General features: G+C 35.8%; 1 protein-coding gene across 2 annotated transcripts in view; it reads right to left on the bottom strand.

Annotated features, from left to right (window-relative positions):
- Positions 1 to 26,495, bottom strand: part of LOC149503287 (uncharacterized) — a 55,553-nt gene extending 29,058 nt beyond the window's left edge. Inside the window, exons 1-2 of one of the 2 annotated variants that reach the window (XM_089737435.1) lie at positions 26,233 to 26,495; positions 15,988 to 16,473 (exon numbers count right to left, since the gene is read on the bottom strand). In XM_089737435.1, the coding sequence (XP_089593561.1) occupies positions 15,988 to 16,140 (153 nt within the window). In that variant the 5' untranslated portion in view covers positions 16,141 to 16,473; positions 26,233 to 26,495. Of the gene's footprint in view, positions 1 to 15,987; positions 16,474 to 21,114; positions 21,275 to 26,232 lie in introns of those variants that run through there. The other variant, XM_089737433.1, reaches the window with a different exon arrangement.

The raw sequence follows: 26,495 nt of genomic DNA, 5'->3' as shown, positions 1-26,495 counted from the left end.
TTGAGGCAGAAAATTAGCGATTCGTTAAACTACAAAATCGCATCCGTATTATGCACTGAGGATTTTCATTAATCATAAAGTATGAATATAATATAATACGTAATTTAATATTTAATGTACTCTAGTATCAGTTAAATTTTAATTTGTCGCTCGGTAGTCCGTGCGCCCTAATGGCGTTCTTTGTCTCAGAATTAGCAATCAGCAGACTCCTGGCACCGGCCGAATTAAAAAAAAAACAGAATTCGGGGTTTTTTGCTTAATTGCACCACAGATAAGTGGTGATGCTTCTTAAATGAGGAGCATTACGCATTTTGTGCCATGAATTTCTAAAACAAGAAAACTGCTATAAAGTAAAAAAAAATACATCTCGCGGGGGTCATTTGAAAGTTGTAAGATTACGGAAGTCTTTATTATGACATCAAAGGACTCATCTCGTATCTTTTAACCGCGTACGTCTCATCATAAAATACGTAAAAGTTCAGTTAAAAAAAAATGAATAAGGTCCAAGTTTTCCACTTTATCGCCGTCAAAATTAACTTGGTTTTAAAGACTGAATTGTATTTCGAACTTGTTAATTCCCGTCTCTTGCGTAGTTACTTAAGTAAGTCTTTCATTAGCAGTCTCCGCGTGAGTTGAATTGTAAGAGTTGAGTTTAAAAGGTACGGAAAAATTCACAGACAAAGATGGTTGGTCTTCTGTCTCGAGATTGGAAGCCCTTCTTTGGTTTAACTCTTCTGAATACAAATGAAAAGCTAACAACTTTCCATTAAGGGTAACCGAACTCATTTTTGAAAAAAATATTACACTTACCTTTGGAATTAATAAACAAAGAGTAACCTAGTGTGTGTGTCCATATATATATATTTTATTGCTTATGTGGGTAGACGGTCTCACAGCCCACCTGGTGTTAAGTGGTTACCGGAGCCCATAGACATCTACAACGTAAATGCGCCACCCACCTTGAAATATAAGTTCTAAGATCTCAGTATAGTTACAACGGCTGCCCCGCCCTTCAAACCGAAACGCATTACTGCTTCACGGCAGAAATAGGTAGGGCGATGGTACCTACCCGTGCGGACTCACAAGAGGTCCTACCACCAGTAAACACTTACCTTTGGAATTAATAAACAAAGAGCCACCTAGTGTGTGTGTCCATATATAGACAGTACCAAATTTTCTAAAATACGTATGTTATATGTGCTCATGTATTTTACAAGCAACGAATAACATCTCGTAATAAAACACAATTTGCGTAATTAACTATCTATGATTACGATTACTGTAAGTTCGCATGAGCTAGCAGCTAAGTAATTTGGAACGGTAAGATAGGCTTTACAATAATATAATTGTAGCTTTAATCTCATCTCATGTCGTGTGGTCGTGTTATATTGTGGTGTCTATAGGCTCTAGCTAGCATGATGGCCACGCTTATGACCTTGAACTCGTCTGCCGATCTACAACAGTAATATGTCCAATATACGATTAGTAGTTATTTTATGTTTAGTATTAATTATAGAGTTCATTCATATTATATTATATTTTATTTTAAACTAGCTAACCGCCGGGTGAGGCACTACGAAGTCTGCCGAGACTTCGTAGTGCCTCAATCGATAATTAAAAGACCTAAACTTTTGGGGGACACATTAAAGGAAAAACAAAATTGTTTATTTTTATTCAACTCCAAGCATTTTCATATTTATCTACCTTTTAAACCTTCTCTGGACTTTCACAAATAATTCAAGACCAAAATCAGCCAAATCGGTCCAGCCGTTCTCGAGTTTTAGCGAGACTAACGAACAGCAATTCATTTTTATATATGTATATAGATTAGTATTAATTATAGGTATAGGATTAATCGCAAAATTGCTTTTGAATTACGTAAATATTCCTAAAAAGTTACTTCTGTAAGTAACGTATGACTTTCTTCAACCGTAATATTTTATATTTCAAATGTGAAAAGAGCAATAGAAGAGCTCATGCTCAGTGAACCCGCAGTATCGAGGGTCGACAGCGGTTAAAAAAGAAGCTACGTCTGTCACACGCGGCGGGAAACTCTTCGGGACAATGAAAAACACTTTCACCCTACCGCGTTTGAATGCAAAATAGGGTACACATACGTACGTACTCATGTATATCGTTACACATTATGTAACTGTTACTTGCAGACTACATTACATACGTGTTATACCTATTTAAAGTTTTAAAATTAGAAATCTCTTTAATATCGGAAACATTAAGTAAGTTATGGTATTTTTTTTCGGTCTTTGCGTGTCATGGACATAATTATATATTACATTTTAATGTAAAGAAACAGCGCGAGTTTAAATCGTAAAAGTAGTCGTAATTATAAAATAAGTTATTTTATTTTTCATACACTAAAACTTGATCGTGTATTTGTCATATTATTTTCGACCAGATAAAATATCCAAGATTTTTGATAAGACGCAGCGAGTTGAAAACACTTCGAAACTTCAAATATCAGAAGAAACTAATTTATAACGCATCAAACCTTAAGGTAAATGACGTTTAATCAAAGTGAAACATTTCAGTGAATAATGGAACATGAATCGGAGGTGGCGGCTATATCCAGCGAATAGTTTGCGAACTTTGAATGACAGTTAAGGACGAGGTATGAAAATCAGTGTTCGTAGCGAGACAGCAGGAATGCCGTGAGTCTCGATGTGTTTTCGCAAATCTAAATGGCATATACCTGCCGCGATGAAAATTTGTATTTAGTATTGAATAATAATTTACACTTGTATAAGCTGTGAAGTATTAGAATACCGTATTAGTAATTTTAATTATACTAGAGGTCCCGCGGTAGTCGAAATTCGACTATAATTAATTGTAATTGTAAGTTTGTACACTAATAAGATTGTATTTTCAACGCCAAGAGTACAAACAACACTATAGAAAAATATCAATAAAGACAAACAATATTTAATCTAATCTCAATTTGACCACAGACGTCAAGAACAAAAGTTTGACAATAAATAAATAGTATGCATGCGTGTGTGTGTCAAATACATGGTAGTGTGTGTAATGTTTTCTTTATTGATTTAATGTACATAATAATATCTTTTATGTATTATTTTAAAAAAATATTAGCATTGTGCACTTCTTCTCTATATTCTCTATAAGTGTGGGAAATTTCATACTTCTCCGTCCGCGCAATTTTCGTAAAAAGGGATACAAAGTTTTTGCTTCACGTATTAATATATAGATTCGTATGTAAAGAAAAATTTCTTTAATTTTAAAAAGATTTTTCGTGGACGGGTTCACTAATCAGTCGTTTAGTGAAAACAGTGGTTCAGTCTTGCATAGTACATATAGTAATATTGTTTAAAATATTAATTTAAGTAGAGATTAAGGGCTTTATAAGTATAATGAATGAATATTTTGTTACATATTTTTATTTTAGTTTTAATTTTAAGCTCTCAAAAAAATCGTATTTATATCACAGAAAACGCAGTCAAGTCTTTCATTGTCTGGAATATTTGATATCATTATATGTGTTGACTCAAATCGTCTTGGATATAATTAAAAATCAATGTATGTTTGTACTCTTAAACCATTTATCCGATTGGGATGAAACTTGCAGCGGTTATTGTTGCCAGTCTAGAAAATATATCTAGATGTTTGTAGTATAAAATTAAATATTATAAAATTATCGACAGTAATGGCGGCCTGGTTTGACGAATCTTTTGATATAATTAGAGTAAGTTCAAATTTGAATATAGCTTTTGGTACTTTTCGTTTCACGTAGACTTTTGAAGTAACTTACTCATCATTGGAGATGAAGGAAAATCAATTTTTATTATTGAACTCTGAGATATTGTTGAGTCATTGTTACTTCCAATAATAAGGCATTATTGACGCCCGCATACACATCAGCTGCGAGGCTAAGATAATTAATAGAACTATCAGCAGCATCCAATAAAGCTAGGTAATGATATCTCTAGAGGCTCGTAGAATGAGCCGATGCCCTTAAACGTCCTTATAACGCCGGAGGGTGACAGGAATGGAGTGTTTGCTTTGCTCCCGACCACGACGATGGGATAATGGCAGTGCCGTGACATTGACAACCAGTGAGATTTAATTTAAATGCCATTCCGACCGTTTCTTTTCGTATAATATTAAACATCATCTCTATATCTATTAACCTAATAATATCTATGCACGTAATGAATTGTGGCTAATGTAGATTGAAAATAGATCGTGAAACAGAAATATTACTTTTTATATGTTGAAGATTCCGAAAATTATAGCATATTTTTCGATTTTGCGAATTATAAGCATATTGAAACCTACTCTCACGGTTTAACGTCGTGTTTTTAATGTCATTAAATTATTTCCGACCTTTCGAATATCCGCGATTCAGAGAAATGGCGATTAGCATTTCATGTTATGTCAATCAAAATTGGATAGTCGTGAGTTTGTACCGTGTTCTTCAAGTACTATATTTTAAATAAGATTTTTTTTTGTTTTTCCATGTGCAGAATTTTGCGGAAATATTTGAAAACAAGATTATATAAGTAACAGTTCCTTTTAAGCTGGTTTAAAAAAGGAGGTTTTATTGTGTAGTTTTATTATTATTTTTATTATTTTATTTTATTCAAAGAAAATAATATATTATATATTTTAACAAACTCTATATGTTTATCGCATTGAAAAATTGTATCGTATAAGTATTTATTATATTATATTATTTATAATGCTATACATGTGAAATTCAAATTTCAATACCTGAATGTTTTTTACATTTCTTATACAAACCTTTTAGGACTAAGAATATTAATTTCGTAATAATTTCGGTATCGTCAGCACCGGATCAGCATAAGAACCGAAAGGCAATTTGTTGATAGACATTTTCGTTTAACAATAGAAAAACGCTAAGTCAGCGCCCATTGAACTCAGAACGCGAATCAATCAACGTATCGTCTGACGAATCATCTTTCTAACTTTTATTAAGTATATTGAGGAGAAATCTGAGTGCTATATGTCTTATAACTTATTAATTACTTACTACTTATTAATTAATTACTGATGGTAGGACCTCTTGTGAGTCCGTGCATGTAGGTACCACCGCCCTGCCTATTACTGCCGTGAAGTAGTAATGCGTTTCGGTTTGAAGGGTAGGGCAGCCGTTTAACTATACTGAGACCTTAGAACTCATATCTCAAGGTGGGTGGCGCATTTACGTTGTAGATGTTTATGGGCTCCGGTAACCACTTAACACCAGGTGGGCTGTGAGCTCGTCCACCCATCTAAGCAATAAAAAAAATAATCATCATATAGAATCCACGAATAAGTCATTGCGTATTTTTATGTCTTTACAAATAATATACAATCACTAACAAAACACAATTTGATAATAAGAAATATATTATTATATACCCATACAAAAATCCAACGGGATTTAATTTTTCCATCATCCCTGTACAAGCGAACGCAAGGGAATAGACAGCAATTTACACGGCAAAAGAAACCAATCAATGAGTTGATCGAAAAGCTAGAGCAGGTAAATAATGTTATGGTATATTCTCGAACATAGTTTAGGTTTAAAGTCACGTACTAGTGATTTCAATTTCGAGCGAGAGCTCGCAATGCAGTATTCCCTCGGGTCGAAGTGAAAGGTGTGTACGCGTCGCAGGGGAAATATAGATAACGTGATTTGCGGGCAAATATTAAATGAAAATAATACAGTGTTATTACAGTACATCCATTCAATCAAATCAAATAACTTTTAGTATGAGAAATAGATATAAAAATTAAGCATAATATTATAAGAATAGAACATAAACTCGATTTGTTTTTCGAAGCGTGAAGTTGTGGGTATAACGTGGGTATAAAGTATATTTTTTCAAATTGCATTTGGAGAAAATTAAGGCAAAGGTTAAAAGCTATTCTATCACAAAAATTTTATTAAAAAACGATTATCACTTAAAATGTAAAAAGCTCACCGCTACCCCTATGTACAACACAACGTCCTTTTCGAGCCGATACAAGGGAATGTTATTGGTTCCATATTAAATCTACGTCTCAGCTCACAGAATAAAAATCGAACAGAAATGCTTAGCACGACTAAGCTTGTAAGCCATGATGATCTTAGTCTAGAATCTAGGTCTAGGTAGATGATTTAAATATATAAGTTTGGGTGATTATTTTCAGTTCGTAGACGTAGTTATTACGCACTTTTAAGGTTTAATTTCGTGTATTTTATTGTCAACATATGCGACGTCCGTCGACCACGAGAACACGCTTTTGAAACGTTGGATATAATATAATGACATAAAAATACGTGAGGTTAAACCGTAAAAGTAGTTTTAATTATGAAAAATTTACCTTTTAAGTTTATGCTTTATGAAGCAGCTTGGTTCTTCTAATTTGGTGGTAGGACCTATTGGGGGAGTCCGCACGGGTAGGTACAACCACCCTGCCTATTTCCGCCATGAAGCAGTAATGCGTTTCGGTTCGAAGGGTGGGGTAGCCGTTGTAACTATACTGAGACCTTAGAACTTATATCTCGAGGTGGGTGGCGCGTTTACGTTGTAGATGTCTACGGGCTCCGGTAACCACTTAACACCAGGTGGGCTGTGAGCTCGTCCACCCATCTAAGCAATAAAAAAAAACTACAAAATACAAAATGCGCCATTTTTATTTTTCCTCAAGGGATAGTATTTGTCTGAATTTTCATTTCACATTGTGCTTTATTGTACACGTTAAGCTCTACAAAGCTCTATGGCTAGGCTATATTACGCGCTCTTCACAATCTTCCTTAACGACTCTCACTTATTGAAGAAGTTTAACTTACCAAGTCGTAAGAGTGGGATTTGTTATTATAGAATAATTATTAAGTAGCCGTTTATTTTTTTTTGTTCGCGAAAATATGTTTTTTTTACAAAAGTGATTCATTTATAATTCACCGGTTGTTCATACGGTGCCTGTAAACATAATTACTCAATTTACTCGTAGGATACAAGCCGTAAAAGGAGAAGAAACATTTAGTAAACCCTACCCGCTTTGCTGGCCGATTTTTGAGTTTACTTTAATCCGTTACCCAACATACAAGATTAATCGCGAAGCTAATCTGAAAATTTCCTCCGTTCCAGCACTTTCGGAGTCTAAGGGAAGATACATATGCACATCGACTACACAACAAAATATGAATGAACTGATAGTGATGCAATGAATTGAGACTTCGACTTCATGTGATGACCATAAACCAAGTGGACTGTGAAGCTTATACGCCCATATTTGCAACGAAAATGACGTATAGACGTAGAATCTCATAGTGTAATATATAGCTTGATATTACAGCCGTGCAGAACAGTTGCATGCGGGATCAGTTTTAAAGTACCTAGCTTAAGACGTAAGTTTCTTGTTTGAGCAAACATCAGTACCCGGCATCGCCTGGATCGCCTTCCATAAGTTATACAAGTTGTTTTAGCAGTTAAATTTCTAAAAAAGAATACTATAGGAGTCATTTTATTTTTCCGGCAATGTTGCGCACTTTCACAGCAATCTTTTATTAAATTATAGCTGTTGAAAGCATACGGTCTATGATAGTATGTAGCCATCCGTAGCCATACGGTTGATCGTAGTCATCGGCAAATGCTAATAAGGGTACAGGCAAGCCGTTGCCTTTAAATCCTACTTAAACAAAAATGAACACTACCAAGTTATTATCTGTAAATCAGTAAATTTTAGAATTATGAAGGAACATTACCTATCTACTTAGTATTGTTTGTCTGTATATGCTTTATCATTTCCATACTGTAGATCTATTATGTGTATATAAGTATGTTAGTATGTAAATCATATAGTGATTTCATATTATACGTAAACATTATATATATATTTCTTGTTTAAATGTATTTTCTTGTAATGGTTTCTAAATGTATTTTCTTGTAATGTTCTTCGTAATGGTTTTCTGCATGTTTACTGTTTTTTAATAGTACCTAATTGTGTTTTGGTGTATAATAAAACATATTCTCTTTCTCTATCTTTCTCTCTCTAGTTTTAACTATGTAATTCTAGTTGTATCTTAGAAATTCAGTGCAGTTGCTATACAGATTTAACTAGAAAAAACGTGTTGCAACTAAAAGCTAATTTTATACTTTAAACATTACGTATATAATTATTATTTGCGCTAAGGTAGCAAGCAATAATAAGTAGTAAATAGACACTGTTCGTCGAAATAAAGCCTGTCTAAGAATCAATGCCGACTATTGGTCGGAATATGAGTTCTTGAGCTTCGTGTACTTAAATAGCGAACTCACGAAGCGTCCGTATATTCAAACTATACAAGAATCGCAAATGAACATTGGTATTCTGACTACGTTTAAATTATCCACAATTACCCATTCTACTCCGGGAGTGGTTTCTCGACAACCACTTCAACGTTATTTCATATCGTTTTGAATTTTAAAACTGAACACCAGTTAGAATTATACGTATTTTTTCACTGTGAATGTTATATTATATACTTCAATTTATTTTTGATGAAATACCTCTCTTTTCGCAAAAAATATATCTTATTTACAAAGTTACTCTTTCCGGGACGTAAACAAACTTAGGACGGGTCTCTAAATGCCGCTCAAGAGTGTAAATTATGAGTCTCCACGCCCCTGTTTTGCCACAATTTATTACGGACATCATCTAGACCGTTGCCTAAGCCTACAAGTACCTACCTGAACGCTCATTCTAATAAATGAATGAATGAATAAATGAATGAATGAATGATTTATTTTATTTCAGACAACAACAAGTCCATATGTGTACATAGTATCATTGAAACATACTTAAAATTAACAACACCAATCAAATAAAAAAGATACATTTATTAAAAATAATTATCAGTTGAATACATTTCATGGTAGAGTTAACATTTTCTTTTACATTTTGACATTCAACAAGTGTGTTTTTGATGACATCCAAGTTGAAATAAATAATTTTGAATTTGAATTTGAATTCAAATATTCCATTCAATTGATATGTAATGATAATGTATTTCTTTATGCTATATTTTAATTATTTAGTTTTTCTTTCTCGATAGAAAGATATCCAATAAATGAAATAATTGAGTATCAATTGTATCACCTGCTGAGCGACCGTGACGGAAGCCGTTCTGTCGGTCACTGATCAACTGGCGATCCTCAAAATACTTCAAGAGTGGCGTATTTATTATTCGCTTACGAATCAAGCAATATTCAAATGTATATCTACAGATATTATTGATTTAATACTCAACATCAGAAACAGATTATAAATAATCTTACGTGGACCCCCATGTAAACTTGAATCCACTTATTCAGAACTTTGTATAATGCGGGCTCATGTGGAGGCGAATTGTTATTCAAATGTCCAACGGAAAAGTATGTTAATACACAAAAAGGAAAGTTTCACAAGAAAATCCTTTAAACAGAGATTTTTTTCTTTGAATCTAATTTATGGATGAAAATTTCTTTGAAGTCATCAATTTTTCTCATTATGAAGACTTTACGTTAACAAAGGATTTGGAGTACTTTTAATTGCAAATTTGTAACTTCAGCACTTTTTTGATGAGGAAAATCAGTGTTTTTTTAAATTATTATGCAAAGCTTAATTAACTGAATGAATTAATTTACGCTGAGAGAAAATAACGGTGACCTTTTTTCGTTAACGTAAAATCATTTGTCCAATAGAGATCAAAAGGAAATTTCATGAAAATTATCTTCGTGAAAAATAGAGCTACTGGGAGGGAAATTAACTAAAGAAACCTACATTTTATTTAAAAAAACATGGTTCGAAAACTGAATCGAACATGTAGCGGCGTTTCGTGTGTTTTCATAATGAATCTTGTGTATTTTCATAACGCTGTTTTAAAAGATCAATTAACAGTTCTTTCAAAATAAAAAAAGTCTACTTATTAACCTAAGGATGCCGGTCTTACTCGTATCAAATCATTCGAGTCTGACGCTGTTCAATTTCAATAGCTAATGCACAAATTTTTATGGGGAAATACGTATCTGACATATGTTTAAGAACACTTCCAAGATTAAGACGTAACCCACAATATTTCTTAATTTGTTGAATTTAGGCATGTAGTGCTCCCGCACGGATAGGTATTAGGAACCCTCGTATAGATATGTATATACCGCGAAGCAGTTGTGCCTTCAGAGTTGCGGGGTAGCCGTCATAGATAAAATTGAGACTGACACTTGAGATTGTTAAAATTTTTACAAGTTCAGCTGTTCTTTGAGTTTTTTAAAAGTCAAAACAAGTCCTTGTTGATGAATTGTTATACATGTCGGCGGCATGTAATAATCATATTTTTTTAAAAAGCCCTAACATTTCCTTTCTAATTTAAATATTCTAAATTAGTCTGCGAGTCGCAAAGCACCAAAAAATGTATTTTGTCAGTGACGGTGAGCGAAAAATTGCATATGAACATCAGCAAAGCCAAGGGTACAGCGAACCCAATGTATTTTATGAAATACTAGCGACCCGCCCTCGCTTCGCTTCGGAAACATTAAAATACACAAGAAAAAAAAAAAAAAAAATTTTTTTTTAAAAAGTAGCCTATGTTCATCAAGGACAATGTCGGCTTCTAATGGAAAAAGAATTTTTCAAATCGGTCCAGTAGTTTCGGAGCCTATTCGAAACAAACAAACAAACAAATCTTTCCTCTTTATAATATTAGTATAGATAATATTTTTTTAATGCTTCGATGGATGGATGAGCTCACAGTCGACCTGGTGGAGTGGTTACCAGAGCCCATACATCTACAACGTAAATGCCGCCACCCACTTTGAGACATGAGTTCTAAGGTCTCCGTTTTTACAGTACAATGGCTGCCCCACCCTTCAAACCGAAAGGCACTACTGCTTCACGGCAGAAATAAGCATTACCTACCCGTGCGAACTCACAAGACGTCCTACCACCTACTAGTATTTACTAATGGTCTCTCGTTTCCATTATTACAATTCCACTAAATATTTAGCTACTAATTCATAAATGCACTTTAAAATAGTATCTAACATCATTATGGTTGAATATTAATTGAATATTGGGAATGTAATAAGATATTATATAAGAGGATATGTATGTGGGTGTGTATTTTGATCATTGTCACAGAATACTGGATATATTTGGAAATCGGTGGCTTCGAAGGCTCATTCACCCATTTTATTTCTCTCAGGTATAGCTTTGAGGTATCCAAATAAACAAGAATTTTAAGAGCCGGTGACGTCATATTTAGACATTATTTAGATTAATTTAATAAAAAAAAAGTTTTAGCTGACTGACGGAAAATAAAACTATGTACGTCGTTTTGTAATTTACGCAGGGGAAAACTGAGTGAAACTTCAATTACTCAAGAAAAAAAATCCCATTTCCAATATATCTCATGCTGTATAAGCACTTGCATACTGTTCGTAAAGTAGGTAGACACATTAGTCAGATTGAAACCTCTTTCCCGAACTTAGAATTGCAAAATAGTGCTTTATAGCACTCCCGGATGCTGTTTGATACAAAGAAAAATATCTTATTTCGATGTTCTCGAAAAGTATCGGAGGCTCAGACATCTATCACAGTATCGAGTCTGAGATTTTATCTTGCACTTTATTTTATTTAATCCTTTGTGGTAAAACAGAAATGTCAAAAATTTTCAAAAATAGAATGTAAATAGATTAGATTAGTAGCAATGCTTACGTTGAAAATTTTTCTTGAACATTCATACCCTTCGTTGCGAGTAAGCTGACTTACTTACTTATTAATAATATAATTATTTAGTTTATTTGAGACGCTGACATTAATCTCTTTCGCAATATTATACAAAATATATATACCTAGTCAGGTCATAAATTCTGTCACATGTTTAATGTAAAATAATTGAAACAAGTTTATTCATTATGTAACCATTCATATACCAAAATAAACTTAACAAAACATAGATTCTTATGACACTAAAGTTTATTCAAAATGACCTCCGTGATTTTGAATACAGGCCTTCAATCTGCGCGGCCAGTCGTCTATCGCAGCACGAACGAGGTCCATGTCAATATCGGCGGCTGCCTTAATCAAGGATGTCTTGAGTGACTCCAAATTGGGATGAGACTTTGAGCACGCCTTTTCCTCCAAGTGTTGCCATATCTTGTAATCTAACGGATTCAAATCTGGACTGGAGGAGGGCCAGTCTTCGTGCCGGATGAAGTCGATTTCACGCGCCGCCAGCCAGTCTTGTGTGCTCTTCGCTCTATGAGCTGGCGCCGAATCTTGTTGGAATACCCAGTGCCTGTTATTGAACATGGTATGAGAAACAGGTTCCACAAGGTTCGTCAGGACTGTATTTTGATACACAACTGCATTCGTTTTTACACCTTTCTCACAAAAATGTACCTCTGTTAAGCCCTAATAAGAAACTCCCAACCATACCATGAGCGAGGATGGAAAATGACCTCGTTGGACACGCGGAATACGGTTGCTCGCTTCTTCACTACTGTGTGCGTACACCTTATCATTTTGTTTGCTGTAGCTCTCTTCTACGGTAAAATTTTTTTCATCAGAAAAAAGAATTTCCCGATATTTTTTTCCCGCGTACCGCTTCAACAAAGCGCGGCATCTCTTCAGTCTCCGGTCCATTAGACGAACATTCAAACGATGTCCTGTTTTTCTTCGATATGCCCGAAGCCTTAAGTCTTCATTTAACACCCTTTTCACCGTGGTTCTGCTTAACCCCATCTGCAGGGCTAACAGTTTCTGCTTACGTTTGGGATTTCTTTGAATTCGCGCCTTCACAGCTTTTATCACTGCTGGAGTCCTAACAGACCGAGGGCGACCACTTCTTGACCTGTCATCTACACTAGAGTCTTCATTGTATCGTTTGATGGTACGATAAACGAATCTTTTGGAATATATTCAAATTTTTCAGTATGTTAAAAATTTGAATTGGCGCGTAACCGCAACGATGCAACGCAATAACTGCAACACGGTCTTCTTTAAGCGTCCACTCCATATTTAAAAATGAGTAAAATTCTAAAAGTTATACATTTTTATTTTCATGAACAATTCGAAATTCGAATTCAATAAACTTTTTTGTGGCCAGCATTCTAAAAGAAAAGTTTTTACTGTGTGACAATACTTATGACCTGACTAGTTATATAATATGTACATATTTCCATAGTAACCGATATGATGAGATGCTGTAATTAATCATTAAAAGACATATATGTATCATCGTTTTCTAATTTGAGTCGATCTCTTTTTTAAATTAGAAATATACTTTATGAGTGGCGTAAACATTTGGAAATACGACAGAAAAACGAATGAAGTAAACTTATAATAAAACGAAACGACAAACCGATATTCTTGAATTCGAAGTTGTGGCTTCCACTTGACTTTTAAACAAAATAAATCTCTCAAATGTTTACTTCAAAGGGCCTTATTTAAATATTCGACGCCGGCTTTATAGTTGTAGCGTACCTACGGAATGAATGCTGATGTACTTTTGTTTCCCCCGGGGAGGCTCATCAGACTCAGAGCGACGTCAGCTAGAACTCATTTTATTTAAAGTTACCAACTAGCCGGGGGCAAATGATTTGTCTTGCAAGTTATCATTAGCTATTTCAAGAACAAAGTAGGTTATTTAAATACTATATAATATACTATAGCTAAAATATTATAACTATTCGGTATTGGTTGGTTGAAATAAAAATATTTGTAATTTCTGTGAAGGTTATAGGTTTTTTTTTAGTGATTTTATTTATAAGATAACATGACGAAAAGTATCTTAGATCTTTTTTGTGATCTTAAGATCTTATTTGATCGGAACTCAATTAATTGCAAAGACGCATCCTACCATAGGATCGCACGTTTCTGTGATGTTCGTAATTAAAAAGTACCAAGAAGAGGAATTAAAATATAGAACCAATTTATTATGATTGATGATTATTATGATTTATAATACTAAGAAAAAATTATTTATAGACATTCGGTGCCGTCACATTAAAGATATAGAAATGAAGAGACGACAATTGACGGCAGTATTGTTAGTGAAAATATAATACAGAAAAAAATCATGTAGCAATACACACTCGGGGATCTATTCAACTATTATGACCGTCATAAGATTGAAAGCATCGTTATTTGACGTCATTCTTAAAGACCATATGTTTAAGAATGCCAAATGCGGGTTTACGTACGTGTTCACTAACGATTTACACGATGAAAGAATAGTATCAAGTAATAATTTACTGGTGGTAGGACCTCTTGTGAGTCCGCGCGGTTAGGTACCACCGCCCTGCCTATTTCTGCCGTGAAGCAGTAATGCGTTTCGGTTTGAAGGGTGGGGCAGCCGTTGTAACTATACTGAGATCTTAGAACTTATATCTCAAGGTGGGTGGCGCATTTACGTCGTAGATGTCCATGGGCTCCAGTAACCACTTAACATCAGGTGGGTTGTGAGCTCGTCCACCCATCTAAGCAATAAAAAAAAAAACACTGTAATTTTTTGGCTACTGTTGTTGTGTTAAATAGCTCATGGTCTACCCGGTATTAAGCGATCACCGGCGCTCATGGACCTAAAACTATAAATGCCATCACCCTCTCCGAGACCCGGCCTAAGTCTGTCATCGGAATAATTTGACGGTGAAGTGTCGTGAGCTGGCACTGGAATATGACATTCCCTGTTATTATATTATGAGATAATTGAGATAAGAAAATATGGTAAAAAGAAGTATAAATAAAAATATTGACAAAATACTTTCAAAGTGTAAACGGCTAAAAATTGTTTTTGTTTTTTTTTTAGATTGTAAGATAACTGGTGGCCCCCTGGACAGGGCGAGTACGGACTCAGCCAGGAGAGGTGGGATTTGCTAACAGCTGCCCGAGCGTCTTATAAGTATCTAATTATGCGAAACATTATAATATACTGAGAGATGGATCCCGTTAATAAGTACGGTACGAATTAACCATCATGACCAAAAGTTGAACCGAACTTCGATTATATTGAGCTTAGACGCGCTCTACCTTGAAATATGGGTAATACCTGACTACCGGGTCGAGCATTTCATTTAAATAACAAGATGGAAACTTCCGGAAACTAATTTTATCAAGACATTAGTAGATGCGGGACCGAGTTCAGTTTCAAAACCCTTTGAAGTTAATAATTCTGAAGTAACTAGCATAGAACACGAATAGATAAAACATTTGTTAACACTAGTGGTCCCGCAGTAGTCGAAATTCGACAATAATTAATTGGAATTGTAAGTTTGTACCTTATTATGATTGTATTTTATACTTCTATAATCACAAATTTCGCCAAGACTACACTATAAAAAATAATAACAAACACAAACAATATTTAATCTATTCTCAATTTGACGACAGACGTCAAGAACAAAAGTTTGAGAATAAATAGTATGCATACGTGTGTGCGTCAAATACATGGTATGTAGTGTGTGTAATATTTTCTTTATTGATTTAATGTATCTTTTATGCATTATTTAAAAAAAATATTTGCATTGTGCACTTCTTCTCTATATTCTCTATAAGTGTGGAAAATTTCATACTCCTCCGTCCGCGCAATTTTCGTAAAAAGGGATAGAAAGTTTTTGCTTCACGTATTAATATATAGATTTATGACAGCATTTGTTTTATGTTTATATTGATTGCAAAAAATATAAAATTTAAATAGAACCACATGAGAAGAACCAGCTTTGAAAGGTAAAAAAACATAAAAATCGGTTCACCTAGAAAAAAATTGTGAGTAATACACATAAAAAAACCACTTCCTGCTTCTTACGAAGCATTTAAAATATTCAATAAAAGTAAACTTAAATCTCCTTTTGTATTCATGTTGAATTTTATTTTATTTTGTTGTATGGAATATACCTCTAAACATTCTTAGAACTTCCGAATAAACATAAGCCACTCTAATTATACAGTACGCCATAAGGTTGGCTTGTAAATAATTCATTAGAATCATATTAAAGGTGTGTTACTTACTTTCTTGGGTTTCCCATTCTTCCTGAGGAGTTTCGCGCAGCAGAGTCCTCTGGTGTCGGGGAGGGGAGCAGGGGGGCGGCGTGACCAGCACAGTCGTTGAGGGCTCGCCGTCGCCTCCGCCTCGCTACGTACCTCCTCTTTATCTTCACACATTACCACTACACCCTAACCACCCCGCTAACCTTACACGACCAACGAAAAATCACAACCTAAAAGATATCGATGCTTTATGAGAACCGCTGGCATTGTTTCCCCTCTGTAACTGCGATGGTGGATCGATAAAACTATCTCTCTCTCTAATATATTGCAGGAATTGTGATGCTTTGTCGAATCGGCTTACTCTGACTTATTTACAAAAGCAAAGATTCTCTTAAAGGCTTGCTAGAAAGAATAAGTTCGATTGTTAGATTTTTTTGTAATGACCAACCGAAATTAATTTTACTACGTTATTTCTAATAAGAGTGGGTTCAACGTCCGATAGAACATCTGAAACAAAAAAAAAAAAACAAATATTATTGTAGAATTCACATTGTACATTCGTATCGATTACTGATGTCATTTATATCCGTAATTAACAAATTAACCACTTATTTCGCGTTATTAAACTAATTACGGATCGTGTGTTGAAGTTTCGCGTGTGACACACACGCGTGTCGTTTCAGCAGACAATAACCAACTTCGGAGCTCGATAATTCTTTAACAAAGAGGGCCTCGAAATGAACTTAGACTAATTTCCATGTAATTTGTGTTCTTATTCGGGATTTGGCAGTGAGTCGTAAAGTAAAAATGTTACTTGTAGACCGCGGAGTCCCCGACTTGATGAATATTAAACACAACACGAATAATGAATGCCGCAACTTGCTCGACATAATTACAGGAGACTCATTGAATTCTTTGAACAACCGCGACGGAGACTGGTTGAAATTCTCTTCAACATTTTTTTGTATTGCACTTTAATGATACTCATAATAATAATAATAATAATAATAAATAAATAAATAAATATTTACTAACAATCACGCCACCTTAACTGATCCCGTGATAAGTTCGTAAAGAACTTGTGTTACAGGTACCAGATAACGGATATAAATGTAAGATTTTTATTATACACATACATATATTTAATAGACATCCATAACCCTGGAAAAGACTGATTTTAAATAACATATTTATGTTAAACCTAACGATCAGAAAGTATAATCAGAAAGAATAAAACAACTCGATTTTTTTAATTTAACTTTGCCGAGGTGTAAATACGAAATGGTTTTCAATCATTCAGAAAACTTCTAAATACCAATTACCCTAAACTAATATTTCTATTTGTTAAAAACAATCAACACATATATGTAGATGTAGATAGCTAGTAAGTCGTAAGAAAAGCGAAGACGCAATAAGCATTAGATACGCTTATTGCAAAGAATAAAACTCCAAAATGTCCGGATATATTCACGTCTTGGTTTGCATAGGTTTCAGGAGCTAACTACTGGCCCCGAGTAATAAACTGTCACATGAAAAAGAAGATGTAGCTTCATACCCTACAAGCCGTTTTAAATGTTGACTGCAGAAGTAAAATGGACTGGCTGTATTAACCCATACACGATAACAAAAATCCTCTACCAGTAAATCTGTTTCCGATGTAAAAGAACTACCTTTTTTTTTTTTTTTTTTGGTCAGGAGGAAATCGCCGGACTTCCGCCCTTTTCTGGGGATACTGGGCGGGGTATGTCAGAGTCGAACTGACTAAAACCTCCTGTCGCTCAACAACCAACGTCCAAACCTCGCATGAGACAGAACTCATGACAAGGCAAAGGGGGGAAAGTGAAGCGTTTAGTGCGGAGCACATCTCTCCCATCACCCTCCCCCTCGGGACGCCGGACTGGCGGTCGTCGGCGCCACGACCACCAGCCCTCTCGGTCGGCAGACTGTCCGAAGCCCGCCTAGATGGCGCCGGTTAGAGTGGGTTACCCTACGGAATACCCCGCTGGGCCAGAACCAGCGTGGGTCGAGGATAGCCGGCCTTCCATCACCCGGATGCTCTTGCGTAAAACGCGTGCAGAGCAGCTTGCACGTCGTCTTCTTAGGCCCCCCTCGCCGGTCCCCAGACCGACATGTGAGGGGGACCCGAAACACTTAGAGGGCCAGGGCTTGGGCGAGATCCGCCTCCCTGGCCCCCGCTCGACGGCGGCGGGATTGTGCGTCTCTCACGCGCCCCGCCGCCTCCTTCTGCGAGATGGTGCACTCGCAGAAGTCGAGCATCGCCTTCCACGACTCGTCGTCGCCGAGCATCGATGCCACAACACTCGGCAACGACAAGTCGGTTCCTATTTTTGCGACGAGGACACGGCGCCACCCCTCCCATGCGGGGCAGGCGACGAGCGTATGCTCTGCCGTGTCCAAGTCGCAACCACAATGGTGGCACTCTGCCGTCGGCTCGGCTGTGATCCGGTGCAGGAACTCACCGAAACAACCATGCCCAGTGAGCACCTGCGTGAGCCGGAAAGTGAGGCGTCCTCTGTCACGATTCACCCAATCCACAAGGACCGGGCGAATCGCCTCGACGGTCCTACGACCAGCCGAAGGATCAGCCAGCCGTCTGGACCATGACTCCAGCACGGACCGCCGAGATTGGGCCCTCCGTGCTCTGACCACACTGGGGCTGGGACGCGCCACGCCCCGGGCACGAAGTTCAGCCCGCCACCTATAGTCAGCGGCGAGCGCCTCCGCTTCCAGAACCCAAGGCGGCGTCCCAGCCAGTACACACGCCGCCTCAAAGAACTACCTAAATATTTAACAAAGAACGTAGAAAATCTACCTTTCATATAAACTAAAGCAGAGTTCAATTTAGAATCTGAAAAACAGGTAGGTAACTGTAGACAGGCACGTGTATATATAAAACCGTAGTTCCCATCACAGTTCTGGATTCATTCCAACAGCTAATATCCCATTCTGTTTGTCTTTCGAAGCAATAAAATGACTTTTATGCAAATCATACGAATTCTATACATTTTTGATGAGCCACCGCAGACGCATCGTGGCTTAATTAATAAGTACATTTTTCCATCAAAACTTTCTAAATTTTGAGCTGTCAAAATGTTTTTCTTTGTGGTATTTCACGCGACAATGTTTTGTTGTAAATGTGAAGCAACATTTTGCTTATATTGTTTTTTTTCTTAAAGATTATGCTTTATAGCGTGTAATTAAATAGTGATGTGTTTGAATAAAAAGTTTTTCAAAAAGATTAAAGTATTTGAGTAACTTGAAAACAAAGAAAACAAGCTCGCACTTACAAATATTGGAGAAAAGTTAATTTTGTAACGTATTCGTAAATACTTTCAAAAAGTTTCGCCTTGTGCTAAGATTGAATGCCATCATTTATCTTGAAATAAGATTTAGAAATTTCAAATGTATTGTTTGTACTGTACTGTCACCCTGCCTATTTCTGCCGTGAAGCAGTAATGCGTTTCGGTTTGAAGGGTGGGACAGCCGTTGTAACTATACTTGAGACCTTAGAACTTATATCTCAAGGTGGGTGGTGCATTTAAGTTGTAGATGTCTATGGGCTCCAGTAACTACTTAACAGCAGGTGGGCTGTGAGCTCGTTCACCCATCTAAGCAATAAAAAAAATTGTATAACGGCTGTCCGACACTTCAAACCGAACCGAGTAACTGCTTCGCAGCAAAAATTGGCAGGACGTCCGTACCTATCCCAGCGAACTCACTACACTAACATATAACAAATACCACAAAAGTATAAGAAATAATAAGTTTATTTTTTTATTGCTTAGATGGGTGGACGAGCTCACAGCCCACCTGGTGTTAAGTGGTTACTGGAGCCCATAGACATCTACAACATAAATGCGCCACCCACCTTGAGATATAAGTTCTAAGGTCTCAGTATAGTTTGTTACAACGGCTGCCCCACCCTTCAAACCGATACGCATTACTGCTTTACGGCAGAAATAGCTGGGGTGGTGGTACCTACCCATGCGGACTCACAAGAGGTCCTGCCACCAGTAAGTTTATGCAGGTTTCATTTTTATTGCACGATTCAATTCCTTCGCAGTGTACATTTTTCGTGAATACTTTTACATCTTCTGAGATTCAATTCTTTATACAATATACAAATACTAATTTGAATTGAATTCTTAAATAGAAAATTAATTTTGTAAACCTCCAATAGTAAACGACTGAAACTGAATGAGTTTGTGGCATTCATATTCATTAATTATATGATGTCTGAATTCTAAAAACACTCAAGGACTCCCTTCTCCGCCCTAGGCTTCCCGTCTCGTCGTATAAACAGGTTTTTATTATAAAAATCCAGCGCTTTTCGTTCAAATACACGAGTGCACTTGTCGGCGCTTAAACAACATGGAAATGAGCTTGAAAGCGAATTAGCTGCACGTGCCCTAATACGTTTATTTACTTTACAATACAACGAGTGATTCAATTAGGAACAGAAAAATTGCTAAAGATAGTAATTAATTTAAGATTTAAAACAAAACAAATTAACTGGTGCGTATGAGTAGTAGAGTAACTAAAATAAATATGTAATTATAACAAAATCTGTCATTAAGACGGTGCGAATTTATCAATTAAAATGAATAACGTATTGTCAATATGCGGTAGTTCAGTGGTTTGATAGTGCTGTTTAAATTACTCGTAATCACGAGCGACATTAATCATTTACAATCAAATGGCTCATGAGTTCGTCTTCAGTTAGATGAAAATTTAAAAAAATGAAGATAAGAATAAAAAAATAAACTTGAAAAAAGACTTGAAGAAGCTCACTTTTATTGTTCGTTGTATTTATATTTAAAACTAGCTGACCCAGCAGACTTCGTAGTGCCTCAATCGATAAATAACAGACCTAAAGCTTTGTATAAAATAAACTTAAAACAAACGAAAAGAATCCGTCCGACGGGGGTCACATTAAAGGAAAAACAAAATTGTTATTATTATTTAATTTTGAGCATTCTCATATTTATTTACCTTTTAAACCTTCTCTGGACTTCCACAAATAATTCAAGACCAAAATTAGCCAAATCGGTCGAGCCGTTCTCGAGTTTTAGCGAAACTAACGAACATCAATTCATTTTTATATATATAGATATGACTTCATCTTACCAAATCATTAGAAGATACTCAGGTACATCAACGATCACGCACGGCGTTTAATAAAAAGATAAGAATGTGTTCGTGGAAACTTCGTTGCAAAGTTTGACGTAGCGAGTTCTACGGGCTACACCGCCGGGTGTGCGCTACGCAGAGCTACGACTGCTCTGAACTGAAGCCATTTTAACTGAGCCTTATATTACCCACAGCCTCCCAGCCCATCCTCCCCTTTGAACGCAGCCTCCCCAAGCCATTGATGTTGATCTACGAAGAAACTGTTCCTTTTCGAAATGACGGCTGTGCGTGAATTAAGGGTTTTATTTCTTTTAAGTGTAGTTGTTATCTTTTTAGAATCTTTAGATCTTTCAAAATTGAAATCTGAACTTAATTTATTGTTTCATTGTGTGAACCTAAAACGATTGATTATAAATTAATTATAATGGTTCATTGGTTGAAACAATAAAATCCTCATTTCTGAAATAAGCATTCTTTCGATTGGTTCCGATCGGGCTTAGGTAGGATAGGTCTTCCTTAGAAAAATTTCTTTCTCACATTTCAAATTGAGTATATGACTAACATAAGGACTAGAGAGTATGTTTAATTAATTAATTAACTGATATTTTCACCCTCCAAGTGATCTGTTTGTTGACATACAGCTACATAGTTTGTAAACGTGTGAATTTATTTCATTCTCGCTTCTGACTTACACTGACATTGAAATTGATGATTGTTGACCAGAAGATTAACACTCTAACGCTGTTAATCGTAACAGCTTAAGACATATGTATACTAACACAAAACTAAGATTTTACAAATCTTTCTTTCAGACAAAATTAATTTATAAGATAACTCTACACAAGAAGTAATAGAGTTAAAGTAAGATGCCATAATGAATTAAAATTATGGAATCATGCCTGAGATCAATTTTATATATTCGTATATCCTCTGTGAGTTTTTTTTTTTTTTTTTGACACATCCCTTTGTTGACTAATAGAGAACGCCTAGTATCGCCGCCTGTTCATAAAAAAAATTAAACGAATATACAAAGATGTATATAGTGGCGAACTTCAAACAACAATTGTAAAACGCTCATAGAAAAAACCCAATTTTGTATAATGATTTTCGTCATTATTTATCCCTGATATAGAACAATCTTATCTTACACTACTCTTTTTGACTTTACAAGTACAGTCAAAACCGTTTACTGCGACATCGTTTAATACAACATGCCGGTTATAATAACCAAGAACAAAGGTCCCGGCTGAATGCCATATGACCGCCTTATTAAAAATATTGCTTTCTACGACATTGGTAATAACGACATACCTCATAAAACGACCACATTTAACTAATATTTCGGAGAATTAGATCTGTTAGAACGACCGGCTAAGCTGTATTGTAAACAATTTGAATAGGTATCCACATTTGTCTTCAATGGCTTTTAAAATCAGGAAAGAAAACAATTGGATTTATTGTAGTGTAGGGTCTTTTCTAATTCTTAGAAACAAAACACGTGCATGCGGTAGACAAACCCCGCTTCTTCATATCTTTTCAGTTATTTTGTTACTTATCTATACACAAGACGCACCAAAACTTTGTGGAGTTATTCGTGAAACTTTCAAAATGTCGCAAAGAAAAATAAAACAAATTAATATTGAAGAAAAATCGCGTATTATATAAATATATTTTTCCAATAATTCCCTATCGATTTGTTTGTACTTGCATGATACACATTAAACATCACCGGTTGTTACGACTATCGGTTTTTACGACTGAATATGAGCAGTCCCTTCGATGTCGTAATAACAGATTTTGACTGTAGTTAGAAATTACATGTTATACTTCGTACTCCTTTAAACATGTTTTTTTTTGTTCTTCTGGTTGAACATATGAGCTCACGGCCTCTTGTGGTTTCCGGAATGATTTGAGACTGTCTGTTAGTTATTCAAGTGCCATCATAGTACTGTAGCAGAAATAGGTATGGCTTTAGTGCTACCGTACGGACTTTCAAGACGTCCCAGTAAAAATCCTCTGTCCCAAATTTAATTGACTACATATCGGCATTTACTAATACAATGTCCTAATAATAAACTAAAATACCAACCATGATATATGTGCTCTTAATATATATAGAAAATATTGGATTCCGGTGAGTGTTGGGTAAACAATAGGGTAAAGAATGTCATAACTTAAAAGGGCGGAAATATTAGTTGTACGTACTTATATTTAATATTGAGCGATTTTTTCTCGAATAAAGCAAAATTTGGTTTTTTATTTTTATTACTTAGATGGATGGACGCGCTCACAGCCCACATGATGTTAAGTGGTTACTGGAGCCCATAGACATCTACAACGTAAATGCGCCACCCATCTTGAGATATAAGTTCTAAGGTCTCAGTATAGTTACAACGGCTACCCCACCCTTCGAACCGAAACGCATTACTGCTTCACGGCGGAAATAGGCGGGGTCCCGGTACCTACCCTTGCGGACTCCCAAGAGGTCCTACCACCAGTAAATACCACCAGTTATAATTTGATTCAATCGCTACTAAACTTAATCACTATTGTTTGATTACTGTAAAATTGATGCTCCTTCACTGATTTATCGTTATTACTAGCCCACTGAGTTTCTCGCCGGATCTTCTCAGTGACTCAAGTTTCCGATCCGGTGGTAGATTCTGCGAAGCACTGCTCTTCCTAGGGCCAGTGTTAGCAACACTTCCGGTTTGAGCCCCGAGAGCTCACCTAGTGGAAGTCATCGTGGCCTAAAGTCTGGTGCATTTGTATCTAGCGATGCAACGATGTTCAAATCCCGCAGGCTGGGTACCAATTTTTCTAATGAAATACGTACTTAACAAATGTTCACGATTGACTTCCACGGTGAAGGAATAACATCGTGTAATAACCCGCGTAATAAATCAAACCCACAAAATTATAATTTGCCTAATTACCGGTGGTAGGACCTCTAGTGAGTCCGCACGGATAGGTATCACCGCCCTGCCTATTTCTGCAGTGAAGCAGTAATGCGTTTCGGTTTGAAGGGTGGGGCAGCCGTTGTAACTATACTGAGACCTTAGAACTTATATCTCAAGGTGGGTGGCGCATTTATGTTTTAGATGTCTATGGGCTCCAGTAACTACTTAGCACCAGGTGGGCTGTGAGCACGTTCACCCACTAAGCAATAAAAAAAACACGCTAGGGTAAAGCTGCAATAGCCTCTCAAGGCTGTCGGCATAGGTAAAAAAATTAAGTTATTATTATTGAATTGATCGACGAAATTTTAAAATCTAAAAAATAAAATGATATTTTGTTATCTGCGACTCATTTTGATATTTTGTAACAAATTTTAAGTTTTAAATGTCTTTTTCCAGCTCCAAGTCCAACATAAATTGAACTACCTTCTTTGGACAGATAATTTTTACCTTTTCGGGGCAGAGAACGTGCTCTCGACACATAAATCTTTTTACTGTCTAAGGAATAGCAGTCACACTTTGTGGAAGAGGGGGTTTCTTCATCTTCTTCACAATACTTGTTTAGTGGAAAACAAAAAAGGGTATATCTTCTATCGAGCGGATCAAACAGCTCGATAGAGTGATGGTCCCAATGTTATTTTTCGGAACTAGTATATTTGCAAACTTATTCTATTATTGTTCTATGTTAGCTACTGCTACACTTGCATACAGGTTCAGCTGCAAGTTTAGCGTATGTCTTTACGATGTACATTACCCTCTTAAGATTCTAGTTAGATTCTTGGCCTATTGCGAGCAAATCAGAGAATCCTAACAGCCAGGCATGTAGCTGTGCCGATGTTTTTCGCTTAGCCACTTTCAATAAATTTCCAGCGGATGTAAGTGACCTATAGGGCAGTCTATCTTAACTTCAAATCATGCCAGCGTTAAGAGCCGCTTGATTATCAGAGACAATGTAGAAGTTTGGGTAGTAAATGTTTCATCGTTATAAAGTGACTTAAATCCTTGTACTGTTAACTGACCTAAAAAAGTGACTTACGCATGGCCTTATTAAATATAAACACGCCGATCTCCACTGTAATCATGATTGGAATATTTACCAAAAATAAAACGTATAATGCCTTTGTCACACTTTGTGTATCAAAGTAAGGTTGTCCTACATAGTAATTGTCTGTCCTGATATTAATTGGGATACACGAATATATGAACCTAGTCAGCTTAAGTCACATAATTACGTCGTTAACTATTTTTGGTAATGGTATCTTCAACTAGTACCTAACGTGTTCTCTTCGAGTTTGAAGAAGTCAGCTGTGACAAAATGAATTGTGACTCTAAATCTTGAGCCTCAGATTGAGCAGTAATTTTCATTTTGTGGGTTTCTGTATCTTATTTTCTTTTAGTTTAAGTTAATATTTGCGTATATCGTGCTTTTAAAGATATAAGAGTAGAAGTTTTGAAACGTTGGACTAAATTTTTGCTGGGTTTTGTTAGTCAAGACAACGTGAATATTCGTGCTAAGTATGGAAGTATTCACTGTTTTTATATGACACGCACTTGTTTGGTTCATACACAAAGTTTTTGTCATAAGCACCTACACAGCTATTGGTTTAAATAAAAAACGGAACCAGAAAATTGAGTAACAGTTTTGGAGATTTACCAAAAAAGCTAATGTAATATTTAATATTTTTTCCTCCCATTCTATATTTGGACTGTCCTCGAATGTATTAGTTATTTTGTTTCCTTGTTATTTAGCGTTTTATTAACATCATTTGTTATAATATTTGTCTTCCAGTGACACGCCTGTGACATACGAACAGACAGAAACGACAAAATAATAGTAAGATTTTCGATTTATGTCGTCTGCGACTATACATACAAGTATACCTATACAGAGCCTTAAAAATATTTTTTACATTTCTAAATAATTACTTGTTATGATTCCAATAAATTATACCAAAATTATCAATGAGATAATTGTCTGTAGACATTAAATAACAATACAATTATGAACACAAACATTCATAAGAAAAGTAACGACATACGTAATTCACACTAAATATAATACTAAGAATTCCTTTTTAAATAGCTGTCCCTTTTGAGAAGTAAATATGCAACGGAAAGTGTAAACAAATGTAAATCTAGACGCACATTTGTGACTTACCTTAAGGCTTCCCTCTCTTTTTCCAAACATGTCACATGATTTGTCAAAAGTTTAATATCGCTTGTGAAGTCAAGTACACGCATCTATTAGAAGTATCCTAAAAACACTTATAAGTGGTATTAAAAACAGTAAATGTTTGTTTATATTTTAGTTTGGTTAAAACGAAGATATAATATTAACATCATGTTGTTAGGGCGGGCTCGTAGCGCCGACTAGCGGCAGTTGCGCGAATTTAGCACGCTAGGGCGGCGGCGACTGGGGTC

The sequence above is a fragment of the Bombyx mandarina genome, chromosome 03, assembly GCF_030267445.1.
Source record: "Bombyx mandarina strain Sakado chromosome 03, ASM3026744v2".
Classification (NCBI taxonomy): Eukaryota; Metazoa; Arthropoda; class Insecta; order Lepidoptera; family Bombycidae; genus Bombyx; species Bombyx mandarina.
The sequence above is the reverse complement of the archived record's forward strand: the minus strand, read 5'-3'. Positions and strand labels throughout refer to the sequence as shown.